Source organism: Oreochromis niloticus, linkage group LG8 (assembly GCF_001858045.2).
Source record: "Oreochromis niloticus isolate F11D_XX linkage group LG8, O_niloticus_UMD_NMBU, whole genome shotgun sequence".
NCBI classification, from domain to species: domain Eukaryota; kingdom Metazoa; phylum Chordata; class Actinopteri; order Cichliformes; family Cichlidae; genus Oreochromis; species Oreochromis niloticus.
In genome coordinates, this window is record NC_031973.2 from 2,728,168 (window position 1) to 2,750,000 (window position 21,833).

At 43.6% G+C, this 21,833-nt stretch overlaps 1 protein-coding gene across 6 annotated transcripts in view; it reads right to left on the bottom strand.

Annotated features, from left to right (window-relative positions):
* Positions 1-21,833, bottom strand: part of ebf3a (EBF transcription factor 3a) — a 72,180-nt gene that overhangs the window by 29,865 nt on the left and 20,482 nt on the right. For 4 of the 6 annotated variants that reach the window (XM_005471493.3, XM_025909768.1, XM_025909769.1 and 1 more), the window contains 4 exons: positions 13,060-13,141; positions 6,851-6,968; positions 5,014-5,147; positions 4,785-4,911 (listed from right to left, as the gene is read on the bottom strand). In XM_005471493.3, coding sequence (XP_005471550.1) covers positions 4,785-4,911; positions 5,014-5,147; positions 6,851-6,968; positions 13,060-13,141 — 461 coding nt within the window. The remainder of the gene's footprint in view (positions 1-4,784; positions 4,912-5,013; positions 5,148-6,850; positions 6,969-13,059; positions 13,142-21,833) is intronic. The other 2 variants (XM_005471494.3, XM_013273927.3) reach the window with 1 other exon arrangement.

Here is a 21,833-nt window from a genome sequence, read left to right on the forward strand (position 1 = left end):
CTGGTGAAGCTGAAAGCTTCTTTAAGGTGCTCTCTCAAGCCCTTATCCAGAAAACATGGAGCAGTACCAACCTTCTATTTCTCTCGGCGATCGTTGCAACCTGTCGGTGCCTGGCTGGTACATTTCATCGGCCTGGATGGGATGTTCCAGCCCCGAAAACCCTGCTCTCCTCGGGTCGGGCTTCTAGGACGGCTAGCGACCGGGATTCGCCGCTTACTGCCAGGATTGGCCTGGTAAATGCTAGGTCCCTAGCGAACAAAACTTTTATCCTGAATGATCTCTTCACATCCCGAGGACTGGATTTTCTCTGTGTGTGTGAGACGTTGCTGAGCACCGGTGAGTACAGCATCTTCTCAGATCTTCTACCTGACGATTGCTGCTACTTTAATTCTCCACATATGTTGGGTCGAGGAGGAGGAGGAGGAGGAATAGCTATGATTTTAAAAGTCATTTTAAATGTAAGCAGCTATCAACCCCATCATTCATCAGCTTTGAACTGTCTGTGTTTGATCTGGGCTGCTCCCAGAGTGTTGTGTGCGCTGGCTTGTTGGCCTCCAAGATACAATAAGGACTTTGTGAGTGACTTTGCTGACTTCTTGGCTGAATTCATGCCAAAATATGATCGTGTTCTTATTGTTGGGGATTTTAATATTCATGTGTGCTGTCCTGATATACCCATGGCGAAGGGCTTTTTAAACCTTATTGATTCTTTTAATCTGGTGGAATGTGTGACCAGTCCCACACACACTTGATCTTGTTTTATCTCATGGTTTTTCTGTTTTTAACGTAGACATTTGTGATGCTGTGTTTTCTGACCACAGTCCTGTGATGTTTGAAGTTCCTCTTGCTTGTACCTAAGTTAAACCTCACGCTGCTGCTCGGCGCTGTCATGTTTTGTAACTCCTCCACTGCTGAGCAGTTTTCAAGAGTTTTTAACCAGATCTCTAAGATCCCGGATTTTTTATGCAGTCAGACTGAGGAACTGAGTTCATGGTTTTATTCCACTTGTCAGACTGCTTTGGACACTGTCGCTCCATTAAAAACAAGACTGCCTAAAACTAAATCTGAGCCCTGGCTGAACGACACGACCCGAGTGGTCAGACGCGAGTGCCGTCTAGCTGAGCGCAAGTGGCAAAAGGACAAACTACAAGTGTCATTCCAGATGCTAAAGAACTGTTGGTGTCAATATCAATGTTCCTTCTAATTTTTCATGTGTCTGAGCGAACACACAAACTCCCTGAGCGTCCCTTGGACCACTGTGAGCGACATCAGACGTGTGCACTGTGGTCACGCCAGCATCTAATCCATCCAAGTTACATGGTTTATTAAAATAATCAAATTACAGCATTTACATTTATGTTAGACTACTTTTAATTAACTGCTTTAGCCCACTTACAATGAAAATGTAAAAAATCCCGTTCATGACCTGTGTAGTATGTTAACACTATTGGAAGTAAAAATAACGAACTCCAATTTTGAAAACACAACTTTCTTTCTTTTTTTCTTTTTTTTTTTTATAAAGCTCTGACTTGTATTATGAGTCTGTGGTCTGGGAGAGAGTCTGTAACTCTGTCTGCCAAATACAGTATATAATGACCAATGTTGGGCAATTAATTATATAGTTACTACTTCAAAAAAGTTACTGAGTTTTGCAAACAACAAAGTTTTTTGCAGCTATTTTGGTTTTTTTAATGCAGCCAAGGCGTTTTTAAATAAACATTTCAAACTATTTACAGAACAATCAGCTGTTCTGCATCAAATCTGATGCCACACAAATTATTTGTGCCACTCCAAAAAATAATTTCTGTCCACTATGAGATAAAGGAGAACAACAGCCTGATACCTGCAGGCCTGACAGCAGGAGATGTATCACTGCTGTAACACCTGTAACATTCAGCAGCCGCCTCATTGTTCTGACACACACAACAAAACTATTGACTACACTACACACTAACTACACACTAACTACACACTAACTACACAAGATTTAAACGTCGCAAATCTCTCACATCTCAAAACCGCCGTTACTCCAAAAACTTCCTCCCGTTTCTTAACAACTAAATGCCATGTTTTGATTGGTCGACATGGTACATTTTTCGACCAATAGGAAAGGGTGGGGGGTTTTTGGTTTTGGTTTTGCTCACAGGCTTTCAAGTGTTTTCCTTATAAAACGCCGTTTTTACCGTTTCTTCCCGCAGTAAATATAAACAACGATAGTATTCAGGAAGAAAACCAAACATTATATATTTTTATCATAACTCTGGTTTTACGTGGCCGATCAACACAATTTAAAAACTGGTATAAAGTCCCCACTTTTTCCGTCAATTGTTCCGTCTGTCCTGCTCACATCTCCAATTGTTGTACACGTTGTCATTAACGTGGCTTCACTCCACATCAGTCACGCCGCTTTGCTAGCTAAAACACCGGTGTCGGCACATAAGGACGCTGTCATAGCCTGTCAGCGACATTGATTGGCTGCATATATACGAATGTGGATCGCATCATTGGCTGGACTATAGGATAAGGTGGCATCGTTCTAATCCCATACAGGAGCAGCCAGTCACTCACTGACTAACACTGCAAAACAGAATTGTTAACGTATTTACTTTAATTTCAATTCAGGTTAATTTTTTTTTTTTTTGTGGGCAACGCAGATTTTATCTGCGCAGATACCGTGCCATCAGTGCACAATTGCGCATGCGCGCAGCTTAGAGGGAACATTGGTCAATATCAAACAACTGTCACAACCCGCGTGTTTTATTTAAAACTATGAACTCTGCTCTTAGTGCACCACATACTGACTGTATCGAGCCCTCGTCTGCAGCCTGTGAAAGTTTTTTACACTTTTTTATTGAGAAGGTCTCCTCAACCAGGGCTCACATGTCTCCTTGTGCTGTTCTCCAGCTGGTAAACCATAGTGTGATGTCAGGTGTAGTCCCTAAAGACTTTACACATTCAGTAGTCAAACCCTTGATTAAAAAACCTTCTCTTGATCCTACGGTTCTTGCAAATTATAGGGCTATCTCCAAACTACCTTTTCTTTCCAAAATTCTTGAAAAGGTCATTTACAGCCAATTAATGGACTTCCTGGAAAAGCAAAACCCTTTCATAGCACTGAATCAGCCCTTTTAAAAGTTTTTAATGACATATTTTTAGCTCCTGACGCTGGGGACTGTGTTGTTCTGTTGCTTTTAGATTTGAAACCTACGTTTGATACAGTGGATCACGCCATTTTACTCTCTCGTTTGGAGCACTGGGTGGGCATTAGGGGCACGGCACTGGAGTGGTTCAGGTCCTACTTTGCAGGGTGAACTTTCTGTGTCAGTCTCTGTGACCATGTGTCGTCCTCCTCTCTTGTGTGGTGTCCCACAGGGCTCAGTTCTAGGCCCCTTCCTCTTCTCTTTATATCTGCTTCCTCTTGGTTCTATACTGAGAAAGCACGGCATTGCATTCCACTTTTATGCTGATGACTGTCAGATCTATGTCCCTCTAAAGAAAAGAGGCAGATACCTTACACAGCCTTTACTTCAGTGTCTCGATGACATTAAGGCTTGGATGTCTCTTAACTTTTTAAAATTCAATGATAAAAAGACTGAGGTGATGGTTTTTGGTAGCCCCACTGAGACCCCCAATGTGTATTTAGATTCCATGGCCCAGTATGCAAACCAGCTGTCACAAACCTGGGGGTCAAAGTGGACTGTGATCTAAAGTTTGACAATCAGATTAAGGCAGTGGTAAAATCCAGCTTCTTTCAGCTCAGGCAGCTGGCAAAAATAAAGCCAATTCTTTCACCGCAGCACTTTGAGACAGTGATCCACGCATTTGTTAGCACTCGGCTGGATTACTGTAATGCACTTTGTATAGGGGTCAGCGCATCATACATTACTCATCTACAGAGGGTGCAAAATGCTGCAGCTCGTCTTTTAACTGGCACTTGAAAGTTTGAGCACATTGCCCCGATTTTAGCTTCACTTCACTGGCTGCCCATTTTTTTTAGGATTCATTTTAAAATTCTTGTATTTGCTTTTAAAGCCCTCCATGGCCTAGCCCCATCTTATCTCTCTGAGCTGCTACAGCCTCATACACCCACCCGCTCTCTCAGGTCAGCTGATCAGCTGCTCCTGAATGTAGCCAGGACTTAGAGCTTAGAGGAGATGGTGCTTTTGTTGTAGCAGCTCCAAACCTGTGGAACGATCTCCCTTTAGAGATCAGACAGGCCACTTCCCTGCCTGTTTTTAAGTCACTCTTGAAAGCCCACCTCGTTACCCTGACCTTTGACACCACGTGAGATGTTGGTTTTTAGTTTTTAGTTTTATTTTAGTTGTTTTTCATCGATTCTATGCAGTTTTATCTTGGTTTTCTTTTCTATAATAAGGCTGTTTTAATTTTTATGTATTATGTGTTTTATTTATTTATTTTTGCTGTTTTCTGTTATTCTATTGTGTTTAAGTTTTTTTTCTGTACAGCACTTTGGTCCTGTGCTGGATATTTTAAAGTACTTTATAAATAAAATTGGATTGGATTGGAAAAAGCCAAAATTAGATGACTGCTAAATAATAAAAATAGAAAATGTGAGACCACAGATCTTCCTTATTTAACTTATACATAAGCTTCATTTTCTTCTTCGTGATTTCTGCTTGTTTGAGTCTAAAAAAACATTCTTCAAGTCTGGAAATAAAACTTTGTTTTAAAAAGGTGTCCAATTATCCCACCTGGTGCCTCCTGCTAGAGGACACTGGTAAAATGTGGTGTTATCCAATCAGATGATCAGTAGCTGTCCTTACCTGTATAGACGAAGCGTCCCGGCGCTCCTTTACAGAACTGTTTGGACTTGTAGGACAGCGTGACCTCGACAACTCCGGGGATGTGCCGGGGCGGAGTCTGGACTCGGATAGCGTGAGGGGTTATCAGCTGGAGAGAGAAATAATAAGAGTCATCGTTGTTGTATTGCCACACACAATACACAATGTTTGCTATATCGATCAATTATCCAACTGATCGGAAGGGTATTACCTCGCTCCACACCAACATGGTGCCAAAGACGACCTGAAGGCCATCGAAGAAGTTGTCGCCAATCAGGATGACGGTGGCGCCGCCCGTCGTCCACCCCTCACTGGGACTGATGGCTTTAATGCAGGGAGTGGCTGCTGGACGAGAGACACCAAGAGACACAGAGGGAGAGAGAGAGAGACAGAAGTGTTTGCGTCTCATTAACTGAAACTGCAGTTCCTCTAGTGTCCAGCAGAGGCTCCAGCAGGGAATTATTGCCACAGAGTTCCATGTTAAAACTTTACAGCACAAATGAACCACAGATGCTCAGAAAGCAGAGGACTGGTGGAATCCCAGTGTGAGCCACAGCCAATCAGAGAAGAGAAACTTGCTAAATTTCACCCCCTGAAAAGCAGCATTCACACGCATTATTTCAACATCCAGCATCAAAACATCCACATTTTAAACCAGCGCTGCGGGCCTGTCTGTGAACACTAAGAGTCTCTTTCATGACCTCTCCGAGGGGTCCAGGGCCTCAGGTTGAGAACCATTGAGCTACGTTACTACAGTACTGAAGGTCACACACACACACACACACACATAATGTTAATTGGGTTGTGGCTTTTATCCGCTTTAGCTTAGTTCACTCCAGTAACACACACACACACACACACACACACACACACACTGAGACACACACACATATTCAGCCGGTAATGACTACTTCTCTCTCGTCTTTCAAGTGCGGCTGCAGATTAATTATAAAGTGAAATGAAAGTACCGTGTATGTGTGTGTGTGTGTGTGTGTGTGTGTGTGTGTGTGAGAGAGAGAGAGAGAGAGAGGTAGGGCAGCTAATCTCATCACTGATGACTTGAAATGGCATTATAGCACCTGACCTCTATTCTATTCTATTCTATTCTATTCTATTCTATTCTATTCTATTCTATTCTATTCTGTGAGATGGCGTCAGGTGCAGACTTTCTGTGACACTCCTGTGCTGTCGCTTCATGTTTTAGAAATAGAAAAATAAATCTGTTATAAAGTGACCCAAACACACAGCAGCAACATTACTGACCATCACACCCTGAGAGTCACACACTGTCGCCAGGCTGTTCCATCATCAGGGATGAGGGTGTGTTTCTAACACGCATGTGTTTCACTCATCTGCAGTCGAGTCCACCTGGTCCTGAGTTTCCGCTGTATTCTCATGACACCAATCTAAACACACGTCTGTTCATAGAGCAACCCGATCAGTGAACTCCAGCGGTGTTTTACTTTAGACACGCAGAACATGGTGCACGGACGACGACTTCCTGTGTAAGAGGGTGGCTGGGTGGACTCGCAGGTTTGAACGTGTTCGCGGCGCCGAGGTAAGTGTGCAGAAATAACCGAGCGCAGAGCTGAAAATGAGCGAGAGCTCAAACCCACGGGACTTCCTCTTGCTGTGACTGGGAGGGGTAGTTTCCATGGTAACTGTCTTTAATTAGGAGGGCAATTAAAGAGGTTGAACGGCCCGCGAAAAGACACTCAGTCACACACATGCACGCATAGACACACACTGTCCTCTCTGGGGACCCTGAAGCGTCTGGTCTTCCTACCCACAATCCACTGGGCTGATTTCTCTGCAAAGAGCAAATTACACTCGTCTCTCTGCAACTGTCGGATCTCCTACACCAGTCAGGCCAGTGACAGAGCTCTCAGTGCAGGAGCTGACTGTGATTGGTGGATTCTGAAACTCTGACAGGAAGTTCTCATTTGAGCACACCCAGCCTGTCGCCATGTTTGGATGAGAGGTTGGCGCTTGTTCATCAGCTCCATTATCTGAGTGAGGGGTGCAAAAAAGAGTAAAAAGAAGCGTACCCTCAGACGGGTCCAGTCTCCGCGCCCGGCGGCCATGTTTGGAGTTGTTGTGCACGAACATGTTGTCGGAGACAGCGAGAACGTGACCATCCACATTCACTGTTGTTGACACGACCACCTGCAGAGACACAGCCAAAAATGTTTAAACATGACAGCAGGAAAAGAACAGAAACACTGGTGATGTCACACTGATGATGTCACCGTCAGACATTATTTCCTCTTTAATTAAAGGCTTCTAAAACAAAATTAAGATTTCATAATGAGGACGTTCTCGTGGCAACAAACTGTAAACTTTATGCTTTGATATTTCTTTGACCTCTGCGGTTCCCTTTGACCTTTGACCTGATGAAAGTTTGTGGAACAGTCTAAACGAGCCGCAAACAGGATGAGTATAAAGTGTTTAAACACGGGAAATAAAATTATGTGACAAATGTAAAAAGTTCATTGTCTGAAGCCCCGCCTTCTTTATGATGTCACTGCCAGGTGCCAGGTTGCGGCCATTCATCATCCGTGGCTGGTTGCCGTGGCGAGGTTGTTGCCGTTGATCCATGGCGACGGAGCAGAAGGTCATGCTGAGAGTGAGTAGAAGTGTCCTCTGTCGCCACAGTGACTAACCAGCACATCCTTCACCCTGCTGTCACCACGACAACCACACACGAGTCCACACCTGACTTCACCTGTCTCCATCCTCCTCTCTCTCCTCCTGCGGCTCGCTTGGCCCATCTCCCCCTCCCCCTGCCCACTGCTTTAAGTGGACTTAACATCCTGTCAACGTGGCCAGCGCGGCGTGGCGGCGAGTGTGTGTGTGTGTTACTGTGTGTGTGTGTGTGAAGCTGTGAGACAACCAGCAGACAGAGGAGAGAGGCAGTTTTCTCGAATGACATGGCTCCTTTTTCAGCAGCAGCGGAACTTTGTGAGTAAAATCTGTGGCAGATGGCAGCTAGATAGTTTAGTGGTAAGACCACACACCTTTGGAGCGGAAGTCACAAGTTCAATTCTCTCCCAGTATCCAGTAAGGGTTTGGCTAGGCCCCCGTGCTAAAGACCAACCCCTGGAATGGCGTGGCTATGTCTGCAGCTCGGATATGACACATTTCTCTGGATGTTGTACTCTGTATGATTGTGTATGTTATCAATAAAGCTTGTTTCTTTCTTCTTGAATGAATATCACCTGCTCTGCAAGCTGATTGGCTGGTCAGGTGGACAGCAGGTGTAAAAACTCATCTGTGGGATGAAGCTGCAGGCCCTGCATCAGGCAGAGGTTTCTAAAGCTTTGAAGCTTAAATGTTAGCAGGCTTCTCAGACTCCTTGGATGCTCTGTTACTACGATAACCTCACAGCAGCCATATTAGCAGACAGCTCGCAGCTACACCCACCTGTCAGTCGAAGAGGCCACGCCCCTAATACTGCAAACAGGTGAGTTATAAAACGTCTTCCCCCCTGCAGGTGTTACGAAGGGGGAAATTATCTATAGAGACCGAACCAGAGGTTGTTTCTCAATATGCATACTTGCATGTACTCGTGCGTACTTGTTTGGGCTTGTTGAAGCCAAGTATCCCAGAATGCATTCTCTGAAAATCAGAGAGACTTTATTAAGCCCAGAGGGAAAGTGGCAATAGTGGATGAGAGTGGCAAAGACTCTAAGCAAAGTTTGAAATAATACTTTTTCTGTATCACAACTTTAAAGATGTTTTTAGGTGAGAATGTAGACGTGTAAACTTAAATATTGTTTCTCGAGACGTTGCCCGTTTACAAAAGTTCTCCAACATTTTCAGAGATGTCAACTGACCGGGAGGTTGAGGCTCATGAGAAACGCCTGAATCACTCGCTTTCAACCCCCGCAGGCTTTCGCCACCCAGTGGAAGTTAAGCATGAGATAAAATTCACTTTGATGATTCATGGTTCATGTTTGGCTTATTTCAGTGTTTTATTTGTTCCTGAGCAAGTTACTTTGATTACAGTTCAGCTTCATAACTGCATCATTGTATTTAACTTTAATGTCTCAGTGGAGAGCTGTCAGTATATTTGGAAATGAATCTTTTGCCCGTCTTTATTCTCCGGTGTAAAAATGTGCTGTTCTTATTTTAACAGCTGACTCTGAATTAATACTTACATAATAAATATTTTCATCCAGTACACTGCTGTTCCGAACGTAGCATTCTCCTGGACTCCCTTGTAAATTTAGGTAGGTAGGAACTGGCGTACTTGATTACTGAGTAATGGCCAGTTTGTGTATCAGCCATGTACATGTACTGATTGACTGCTGCCTCTGCTGGATGTCAGAGGAACTGCAGGTTTGAAGTTCCACAGACTGAGCTGGTGTAACCAACAACAGGCTGCTGGTGTTGTCTTGTTGTTTCTGGGTTCGTGTGGTTGGCAGTGAACACCTGTACACCTGTGATATGACAGGTGAACAGGTAACAGTGCAATGAAGGAGACGCCATGTGAACCTGACATTTCTTAGGGCTGTACTGACTTTCCTCCGAGCGACAGATGGCAGAAGTTTGTTTTCTTTAACTGTGGTGCTGTTGGTGCTGCAGACATCGATGGACTCATCAACGTGTTGATGTGTTTGATGTAAGGCAGCAACTTTTTAGAAACATGTTCATCACATAAATCGCATGCTGTCAGCTCATTCCATGTTTTCCTTAGATAATAACATCAAAGGCAGTTTTTGTTTACTTTCTGCATATTTGGAGGTATTTGGGGTTTTTTCAAATACGTGTTTATGTTTTATGGCGCGTTTTATGGCTCCCCCTCTCTCCTCCCACCTCCTGCTGGCTTCAGCTACTCTTTTGGAGCGTAATGGTACGATGGGTGTGATCAATAATGAGGATCAATCATGGGGCTGTTCTTCCCGATAAGCGGTGCTCATTGTTAAGTGTATGATGAATGAAGCTCTCGTGGTTGAGTGTGTTTGACTGTGGGGCGTCTGTATTTGAGCACTCAGTTAATTTGAGCTTTATGATGGCGCTTGGGGTCAGCAGGCTCTCCCTGAGACACAACACAGAGGATCACAGCAGCTTTACCGCCTCCTTTATATTGACTGGGATCATGAATGAAATGTAAACATTTTTATGCAGCAGTAAATCCAGAACAGCATTTTGATATTTTCTTTTACTGAGTGTCTGCACGGACACGCAGCTACACTTTCAAAGATGTCAAACATACCAGCATCAAATCAAATCAAGCTTTATTGCTGTGCATACAGTCAACACCTTATAAATATTATAACACACACACAAACAACATGCAAACACCCCACCCCACCCCCACACAGATGTATCGCTATAAAATAGTGGGAAAAGAAAATAATAATAATAATAATAAATAACTGCTATGAACGTCTGTCTTTTAATGCAAGTATATAGATTTCATGATTATTTTCTTTGTTCCCTGATTGCAAAGACTTGTAATAAGAACACATAAATGACATATTCTACGCCTCACCCTCCCCTCCCCAGAGACACTGCTTCAGACACTGACCCCCAACACACCTTCCACCTCTCCCCCCTTCACCCTCACCCTCCCCAATCCAGTCTCAACGACCACCCCCACTCTCCCCATTCCAGACCCAGCGACCACCCCCACCATTTCAGACTCAACGACCACCACCACCCTCCCCAATCCAGACTCAACGACCTCCACCACACCTCTCACCCTCCTTTCCTCCTCCCTGAAACTCAGAATACACACTGAGGATGTGAGCCGACTATTTCAGAAACAGAAGCCCAGGAAAGCCCCCGGACCAGACGGTGTCTCACCCTCCTGCCTCAAGACCTGTGCAGAACAGCTGGCTCCCATCTTTACGCGCATCTTCAACAGATCCCTGGAGCTGTGTGAAGTTCCATCCTGCTTCAAATGCTCCACCATCATCCCTGTTCCCAAGAAACCCACCATCACAGGACTGAATGACTACAGACCTGTCGCCTTGACGTCTGTGGTCATGAAATCCTTCGAACGACTGGTGTTAGCCCATCTGAAGGACATTACAGGCCACCAGCTGGACCCTCTGCAGTTTGCCTACTGGGCAAACAGGTCGGTGGATGATGCAGTGAATATGGGGCTGCATTACATCCTGCAACACCTCGACCGTCCGGGAACTTATGCCAGGGTCCTGTTTGTGGACTTTAGTTCGGCTTTTAACACCATCGTGCCTGAACTTCTCTCCTCCAAACTCTCCCAGCTCAGCGTGTCACCAGCTACCTGTCAGTGGATCACCAGCTTCCTGACAGACAGGAAGCAGCAAGTGAGGCTGGGGGAGATCACCTCTGAAACTCGGTCCCTCAGTATTGGTGCCCCTCAAGGATGTGTCCTCTCACCACTACTGTTCTCCCTCTACACTAATGACTGCACCTCCAAGAACTCGGCTGTTAAACTCCTAAAGTTTGCAGGTGACACCACCGTCATTGGCTTCATTCAGGATGGTGATGAGTCTGCATACTGGCAGGAAGTTGAGCGGCTGGTACTCTGGTGCAGTCAGCACAATCTGGAGCTGAACACTCTTAAAACTGTAGAGATGACAGTGGACTTCAGGAGACATCCCTCAACTCTGCTCCCCCTCACCATATCAGACAGCCCTGTGTCGACTGTGAAGATCTTCAAGTTCCTGGGTACCACCATCTCCCAGGACCTGAAGTGGGAGACCAACATCAACTCCATCCTCAAAAAGACCCAGCAGAGGATGTACTTCCTGAGACAAATGGGGAAGTACAGTCTTCCACAGGAGCTGCTGATCCAGTTCTACACTGCAGTCATTGAGTCTGTCCTGTGCTCCTCCATCACAGTCTGGTATGGTGCAGCCACTAAACAGGACAGGAGCAGACTGCAGCGGACTGTACGGGCAGCAGAAAGGATCATCGGCGCCCCCCTGCCCTCCATCCAGGATCTGTACCTCTCAAGAACCAGGAAACAGGCAGGAATCATCACAGACCCCTCACACCCTGGACACAGACTTTTTGACCTGCTGCCCTCTGGCAGACGGTACAGAAGCCTGCAGACCAGGACCACCCGACACAGGAACAGTTTCTTCCCCCTCGCCATCTCCCTTCTAAACAGTTGACCTGTCACACTGCTCCCACTGCCAGACTGCACCTGCCCCTTATGTACATTCTGTAGTATTCATTCCACCTCATTTCATTTCTGTATTTTATGTATATAAGTTTAGATCAGTTATTTATAGTTGGTTTACACAGCTTTGTGTATGCATGTGTATGCATGTGTAATGTATATATAGACACGTGTGTGTGTGTGTGTGTGTGCGTGTGTGTGTGTGTGTGTGTGTGTGTGTGTGTGTGTGTGTGATTTACATTGCTGTGCTTGAGAGCCACCATCTACCGGAACCAAATTCCTTGTATTTGTCTGCACATATACTTGGCCAATACACACGATTCTGATTCTGATTCTATTGTGTATTGGTTTAGTTCAGGGCTCGGGGATCTCACTGGTGACGGCTTAGACCCCACAATGTGGAGCACATTTCTATTTTATTTTTATGATTTTGATGCTCTGAAACACTGCTGATAAATGCAGCTTACGTGGACTGTTACGCCCTCACATGTCCTTTAAAAACTCTAATGTGGTAGTTGCGGCGATAAACATCTGCAGATACCCTCAACATCTGGAGCTTCTGCTGGTTTCAGGCAGCTCCCGGTGGAGAGATTTTGTTTGGTGGGGGCTTCATGTTTGAGAAGAAGCTTCTGGTTTCCTTCTCTTATCAGGATCAGACATGGACAGGCCAACTCTGATCCAGTTGATCATTAGGAACAAACTCTCATTCTCATGAACGTGTGTTCCTCTGGAACATCAGGTTCTTCAGGTTCTTTGTTCTACACCAGTTCTGCTTATCAAAGGATTACGTATTTTTAAAGTTTCATTATTGATGAGTGAACGTGGAATTATCCTGTCTGTACTGGCGTGATTGTGACTGACTCTTACTACCATGTTACTGCTTTTGATGGGAAGCTTGAATTTAATCATTTAACACGTCATTCAGACACCAAACAGATGCTGAACACAAATAATTGGAACGATGGACAGACAAACGTCTCTGATGACCTCTCATATTTTATCTCCAAAGCAATAAGCCTTGGGCTGCCCCGCTGCAATGCATTATGGGATCATCCACAGCCATGTCCTGCCCTTTAGGGAAATGAATTCATCTGTGTGTGTGTGTGTGTGTGTGTGTGTGTGTTTGTGTGTGTGTTTTACCTGAAATCGCCTCATGTCTCGTGGGTTTCCTGCATTTTTCAGGCAGTTCTGGTTACACTTCAGAAAAAACTTGAGGAAAAACCTGCGAACACACAGATGAGGTGCTATTAGGGCTGATTGCATATCTATAACCAGCAATAGATACACACACAGTAAGATCGCATCTGATCAAACTGGATGATCTGCTGTCACACAAATGTGAAGCTGGGAGGAGGAATGCTCTGCTGGAAACCATCTCACAGGTTAAGATCAAAAGGCTGGAGCTGTTTGATCAACATTTCACTCCTACAGTAAAGGTTAGAGCATTCAAGAGAGGTTTAATTATATATGCACCGAATCCAGGGGCGATCCTAGCCTGTTTGCTGCCCTGGGTGCCCCCCCCCCCCCCCCCCCCCCCACACACACACACGTAAAACATATTAAGGATTGTAAATTAACATATGTTATTTTAAAAACTATTGTCGGAACCATACTGGTCTAGCAGGACAAGCACAGAGATGAGTCCACTGTCAGAGGCCATAAGAAGATCATTTGTAACCTTCACTAAAGCTGTTTCTGTGCTGTGATGAGCTCTGAAACCTGACTGAAACTCTTCAAATAAGCCATTCCTCTGCAGATGATCTGTTAGCTGTTTGACAACTACTCTTTCAAGAATGTTTGATATGAAAGGAAGGTTGGAGATTGGCCTATAATTAGCTAAGACTGCTGGGTCTAGAGATGCTTTTTAAGTAAAGGTTTAACTACAGCCAGCTTGAAGGCCTGTGGTACATAGCCGATTATTAGAGATAGGTTGATCATATTTAAGATTGAAGCATTAATTTATGGCAGGACTTCAACCAACCAAGCCAGTAACATCATATTCTGTACTCAAACAGAATATGATGTTGTAAAACTAATTTTTTAAATGCAGCTTCATGTACAGATTTAAATCTGTGTTTAAAGCAGCACTCCATCGTGTAAATTAGCCTTAGTTCATCTGATTTTTCTTTTCTTCTTTAAAGGGTTATCTCATTTTAACAGCTTGTATTCAAGAAAAGTTACATAAAAATGATCTCTGTCCCTTTATACAGTGCAGGTACATTCATGAGTTTGTGTTTTTAAACAAAAAGTAAAAATCTGAGTTACTCTCAGAGTCTATGTTTCTGTGATGTTCTTTTAATGTCAGGTCATTTTCTGTGAAACAGAGGTTGAGATAGTTTGTTGTAGAGAACCTTGGAAGGTGATGGAGTAAAACCTGGTCAACTAATCAAATTACTGTCATGCATAAAACATGCCTGAAGTTACCTGTGCTTTCTCCTGATTGGTCCATGTTTGTTTACCGTGGTAAGACAGATTCATGGACGTGTTTAATGTTGGAGAACAAAACGTGAAACTGTCTGAAGCACTTGTGAATATTTTAGATATCACACAAAAACATTTAAAGAGCTTCCAGGTAGTGTTCAACGACAGCTGATTACTGGCTTACTGGACGAGTTTGGTTTTAACAGACAGCTGCTGACCAATCACAGTTTACAGATGTGTGCTATGTTTCAGAGTGTGGATGACATATTTACTCTGGCTCAGGATGTTTGTGTCCGTATGTCTTACAGTGGGTAAATCCAAAGGACGCGCTCTCTGTCATCCTGTCAGCTGTAACCCTGAGCACTCCCTCCCTCTCTCCTCCTCTGCTGTCATCCTCTCCCAGGAGAGATGGAGGGATGAAGGAGAGAAGACAAAGAGGCGAGACTACAGCTGCATCCGAACTCCAACCCCAATGCCAGCACTCAGCCCCACCGGCCTTCTCGGGTCCCATGTTCAGAAACACCATCTCTGCTTTTCTACAGTTTTACAAAATACTGTGATGCCAGCCGTCTGGATGGGTGTGTGGAGGGTCAGTACCACAGCATCACAGCGGTTTCCATGGTAACGGGTTGTAAACACACACACACAGAAGGACAAAAAAGACAGAACTCGCTCTAAGGCGATGTGTCTGGTCTCTAAGGGTCTCTGCAGTATTGATTACCCAGCATTCCTTGCAGCTCGTCTCTAATGAGCCTACAGAAGGACAAAGTGCTGACACTGACACACACACACACACACACACACACACACACACACACACACACAGGCTATTCTCTGAGCAGATGTTCTGTAAACAAATCGAGCTTTTCCAAACGAAGTTCAGCACCGCAGACTGAAATCACTTTTACGCTTTGAGTCAATAATCAGAAGATATTAAAGACTGACTGCACACCTGAACAGGTGAACATCTCAGGTGTTTGATCTGAGAAGGTAGTTTAGATCAAGGAAACGATTTAGAATTATGAATGAAAGTTCATAAAGAAGAAATGCATCAATGTGAGGCTCGACCACAGGTTGAGACTGAGAAATTCAGACTGTGACAGCATCATCGATCAGTAACCACGGTAAGTGTTTTATACACGTGCAGGAGTTTTTCCTGTGCGTTTAGTTTTTCAGGTACATGCTGCTGCTTCAAAGAGAGAAAATATAAAAAAGGGCAGATTTTAACCCTCGCTACTCTAACCCGTCGGCCGGCGACCTACGATCTAATCGCCTGTAATTAAACATAATCTACTTACAAAGTTATCTACAAATACTTGAAAGTAAGTACGCTAGATTCAGAACAATTATCAAGTCTGCTTTGTACGGGAAACAGAAATACTGCATGTAAATTTATATGGTGTGTACATAATTTTAACATGTGCATTAGTAATTTTAGGCAGTGCAGAATTTCTCAGGAATTTTGCAGAAGAACAATATTTTGCCCAACTTCCAGGTGTTTTACTTACCTGTGGAAACCTTTTGAAACTTTGTTTGAACAGTGATTGTGAAAGACAGGCTTCATCACTGTAAGGCCACATAAGCCTGAAAATGTTTATATATTTATTTAATTTAATCAAAGCAGAGTTGAATAATAAGAACATCCATCATGCTCATCACCATAATGAATGTTAAATAGAAGTTAAAAAATATGAAACGCTAGGATTAATTTACTCAAAAAGTACAAACATGTTTCTGATGTAAGACGAGATAATACTGTTTTTTTCTCTGCAAAGCTACCATGAAATTATAAACTACCTAAACTCACTAACAGTATTATTATGTCTTTGTTTCCCCTAAACCTCATGGTTAGCTCAAGGTCTGCCTACGTTTGAAGGCAAATATAATGAAATTATAATTTCAAATAAAATACAATTAGTCTAATTAGAGAGGAATTCCACCCTCAGTCCTAAAGTGTTAACAGGAAAATCTCCGTATTTAACACACGGCTGAAAAAGCCAAACCGGAGACGCCTCGCGGCTGATTCATGGATGCTACCAGGTTTACTCCAACTCTACGTGGGACACGAATCACACTGGCCACTTACACAGGTGGTGTAGAGATGTGAACGCCAACACAGAAAGCACATGGTTACAATAAGAATGCCGTGGTTATCGCCATGGTTACCACAGTTATTTTTGTTTCCTGTTCCTCTCCCAGCAGGAAGTCCTGCTTATGTTTGTCTGAAGATAACCTCTGTCTGTCAGCGCGACCTCTGACCTCTGATCGGCTGCTCGTACACAGTCTTATCACCGTGGCTCTCAGCTGATCGTGCTCTTATCTTCAGACACACACGCTCCATCTGTCTCCACCCTCCTCCTCCTCGTCTTCTGCATTTCCCCGAGTATTTCCTCGCCGGCAATCGAGGTCATAAATCTACACACAGCACAGATTAAGCTTTCAATTTGTTATGTGATAAGCAGAGAAGACCTGACACACACACAATAGCTCATATTTACGAGCAGCAAATTAGGACGCACTGCAAATTTATCTCCACAAAGAATAGAAGTCAAACACACACTGACACTGGGAACACACACACAGACACACACACACACTCTGTGTTGGAGTTAATATGCTCTATGAGGTAGAAAATGTAGTCGCAGAGTGAGGACGAATTATACTGACGGTAATGTACTGCCTCCCTGTGTGTGTGTGTGGGTGTGTGTGTGTGTGTGTGTGTGATTTACGTGCTGCTGGCAGCTCTGTCTGTTAATCTGATGCGAGTCATTTGCGCTGCTCTCTCTCAGGTTCATCTTTGCTTTAAAGCAGCTGCTGCCTTTAAACACTCTTCATCACCTCTGTTCACACTCTTCACCTGTTTCTCTGCACACAATCATCTTTTTATCAGTTCTCATAAATAAAGGCAAACATGTTGTCTTCACACCAACAGGAGAAGCTCAAACATGCTGCAGATGCACATATCAAAAATATAAATTAATACTGCAACAGAAGTCCGATTTTCAGGAGCGGTGGAGTTCAGCTGTGCAGGTGTTTAAAGTCAAATGTATAAAGTGAAGTAATGACTGCTGAGTTTTTATTGCCTGCCTTTGTTTAGAAACTACAGTCAGTGCAAAGGCAAAGAATTAAAAACATCAACACAGATTTATGTTCACTGAGATCAGCTCAGTAACGCCTATGCAGCTGGTCTTTAACCTGACCGAGCCCATAGGGTCAGAGCAGAGCCCGTCTCTCTGCTGATTCACAGACTTATGGCACCAACAAAACATAGAAAAAACTGTCTGAAGGTTTTATGTGGTTTCGTTCTCAGATCTGACATACTTCAAGAAAAAGACGCCTTGAGACAAAGTTAGAAACTGGAGAGGTTTATGGCAGCGGCCCAGGGGCTGTACTGACATGAAGAAATATGCAGTTTGTCCCTTGAAGTGACTTTTTTGGTAAAATAAGTTCTTTAAAAAGCCAGAAATGACTGAATATGAAGACAATATGAGCAGAGAGTACAAACATGCTGAGGGACTGGCTGTGTTAGTTCAGTGGCAGAGTCACAAACTCATGTGTACACTTATGTCTGCATTTTGATTTAGTTAAATACAAACACAATGACAGCAGAAGTGCTGCCACGTGTGTGCACAGACAGAGAGGACCAACGTGTTTATTTGGCCGTTCAATGAAAGGATTCAATCTGTGTTCACGTTTGCAGTTTTGTCTTGTTATACAATATTTGACATTTAAAAAAACAAGTAAAATATTTTAGGAAATATTTGTGTGTGTTTTCTTGTTTGTTTGTTTTGTACTTCTTGAACACTAAAGTGTCCATCCAATGAGACGACAGTGGCCCCCAGCTCATTTAAGTTTGAGACCCCCGATTTATGGGCAGTAATATACTTTAATTAGCAGTAAGGCTTCACAGAGATTAAATAGGAAACAGCTGCTGGATATTAAATAGCAGCAGGCAGGTATCATAAAGGTGGGGCTAAGTCACAGAGAAGAGGGGCAACCAATCATCAGTCAGTGTATTCGATCATAACCTTTAGTGCTGGCAGAACATGAGAGCAGAGATAATCCATGTTCTGTCAGCAAACACCAGCCAGCATCCACAGACTGTCAACAGACAGTAGCAGTAACTCACTAACAGCTCAGCGTTTACCTGATCGACCTGCTGAACGTTCACTTTTCCCTTAGAAATAAACGCCAACCGTCAGCTGTCCGATTTTGATTCTGTTCAGACTGAGTCCAGCTGCTCAGAGAAAGCTCCATAAATTCACTTCATGTTAATCCAAGGGTTTAAATTCAGGTAGGAAACTCTTGAACCTGGCACCTCTGACTGAGGTGCTTACTGGTGTCAGCTGCTTCTACAATTCAAGAACCACAACAGGACAGTGAATCTGTACTGCTTCTGATAGTTTGCTTTCTGTTTTTAAAACATATTCAGTATCACAGAAATTTGCTCATTTTTTGACATACTTTTGTTACCTTCGTAATTTTTTCTAGCACACATCGCCAGAGCAGTGATTGAGCAGCAGATATGCTGACCCTGACTCTATAACCAAAGACTTAAACACTGATCATCAGCCTGCAAAGGTATTCATCCATTTATCTATCCATCCTTCATTTATCCAGTTCAGGTTGGTGGGAGCTTGGGCCAGTCTGAACAGAGCGGTCATCTCGAACTTAATCATCAATCAATTATTAGAGAAGGTGTTTCGTTTTAAAAACAGTGTACGGAGGAACGAGTGTTTGTTTCTAGAGACGATTCTGAGACTGAAGCCGAGTGTGTCTGCAACCTCAAGGGTCAGCAGCAACAGGAAACTACACCACGCAATTAGCCTGATGAATCCACTTCACTTGACCTCTGACTTTTGTTGTAATTGGAAACTAGAGAAGCTGTCAGGCAGCAACATACTGCTCTGCGTGTTCTTAGCGTGTTCCCTGCAGGCACAGTTTATATAATGCCAGTCTAAATTTAACCACTGTGACACATCGACTGCTGTTAGGGATGGGAATCGAGATTAGTTCTTGTAGAGAGCCGGTTCCCGGTAGTCTAATTCCATGGAATTGCTAGTCTGCCTACCGAGCCCGCTTATCGATCCTTGCACTCTCGCTACAATCAGCTGATTTCAGTTCTGTGTCGGTGGAAGAAAATAGTGGTGCAGTCTCAAGCATCGAAATGGACGTTTTATTTTTATTACACAAAAGATGAGATGATAAAGTGAAGACTGCTGTAGAACAGAAACAACTGCATTAAATTAATGCAACTTCGGTTCTTTGCAAGAGCCTACATAGACAGCATGCTAACACTAAGCTAGCCAAGAGCCCAGAGTGATGTTAAGCTGAGTAAATGCTGACCCCAGACCAGCACCATGATAACATGAGCTGCTGCTGAATTTCAAGAGGTAACAAACTGATGAGCAGTCAGGCTGCATCCTCTGTTTCTACCTGTTCATGTTTCTAAAGCAGAATCACTTTAAAGTCTCTTTGTGCTGGTTTCCATCTTTGATTTGTGCTGTCGGCTTTATGCTCATACATAAATACTTGGAGAAAGATCACGTGTGTCCTCATTAGGATAGGGCTTGTGTTGGTGTGTGGGGCTGTAGCCTGTAGGTTTAGATGGTTAACTGGTCACTATGAGACAGTGTGTTTCAGATCATTTTACAGAGTAACATGAAAGTAACATAACGAGTAGTAGGGCTGCACGATTTTGCAAAAAATGAGAATCACGATTTTTTTGCTTAGAATTGAGATCACGATTCTCTCACGATTTTCTTTTCCAGTATAAATATTTATTGCACTTATTAACTGCACATCAACTTCATAACAGTTGAAACTGAACATAAAAACAATAAATAAACATAAAAACAATAAATGCCTCACATTTTGTCGTTGCCGCAAAATGTTGTACTGCTTGAAATTCCGTCTCCACCGTTGCTCGACACTACGTGTATAGAGCAGGTAGTGCAACAATAGAAAAATAGCTGCGGGACGGCACTGTGTAGCATTTGTCTAGTGCAGGGGTCTGCAACCTTTAACACCCAAAGAGCCATTTGGACGCGATTTCCACACCAAAGAAAACTCTGGGAGCCGCAAATACTTTTTGACATCTAAAATGAACATAACACTGTATATATTGTTTTTTTTTACCTTTATGCTTTGTGTGAACACCTAAGGTGTGTTGCTTAAATGCATGAAGTGCTACAGAGAAAATTACATTTATGTAATTAACACATTTTGAACATTGCAAAATTCCGCCTAAGTATGTATTTTACCTGATTAATATTTGTGGCGGGGCGTGGACTGCAGCGCCGCTGCAGGGGAGGTGGACGCACCTTAGCGGTACCCGCAATCACGCCTCGCCGCCTTAACGTCTGTGCCACCTATGCTGTTGTGTTGGTGTGTGTCGGGCTGCGAGCTTTAACACCGGCTGTATGCGTAAAGCAACCGTGTGTGAAAAGTGGTCAATAAAAAGATGCTGAAAAGCGTGTTCATGGAAACATAGTCGGGTCTGCCGTGATATGTTTACAATGGGACTTCCGCTCCTGAACCTCGTACAGCGTCTGCTGTACGATTGGGGCTGTACGAAGTCACTTTCATCTTTACGCACGACTGTAAGCTGTCGTCTGTGAGGCGTGAACGTGTTTGTTTTTGGAGAACAGCTGCTGACATAATGTGGATCCGAAGATCCATAATTGGCCTACCTGGGGTTGGCGGGCGTTTCGGCGGGTATATCGGCTTCCGCAAGTGTGACGCTTATTTTGATCTATCAAAAACTAATAGAATATAATTTTATATTTATATTTCAATATCACAGTAATCTTCCAATTTAGAACTACGAGTTAAAAAAAGAACTAACATAAATAAAATAGACTTTAGCTAATTACTTACAAAAAATTATTTATTTCCCCAAACCACGCGGAGCCGTAGAAGGACTAAAGATCCGCATGCGGCTCCGGAGCCGCAGGTTGCCGACCCCTGGTCTAGGGTGTTGATCATTTTCCTAAATCCCTCGTTTTGCACAGTGTTGATGGGAGCCATATCTTTGGTCAGGTGATAAGTAATAGCTTCCGTAATTTCTTTGTGCCTGCGGGAGTTCGACGTGTATAGGGAAGCGCTGTATAAGGTTCCCGTTATTGATGTTTGGGTGGTTGATCAGGACGGATTTTCTCCTGTCACTTTCTCGTCATCCCTGACGTGTTCTCCGTTGTTTCTTTCCTGCCAATTTGAGCATCACACGGCACAGCTTCTGTATCACGTGGTATAAGGCTCCGCCCTTGTCATTTGTTGAGCAGGAAGAGTGAGCGCTTGTTTTCATGCAGGTTATGTCCCGGATCAAAATGCGGTACAATCGTCGTCGTCTTTCTTTTTTTCTTTCTTTTCTTTTTTTTAAAAAATCGTTGTCATTTGGAAATGAGATCGCACATAAGTATGAATCGAGATCGCGATTTTCTAATGATTAATCGTGCAGCCCTAACGAGTAGTATAATGAATGTCTTTCTCCT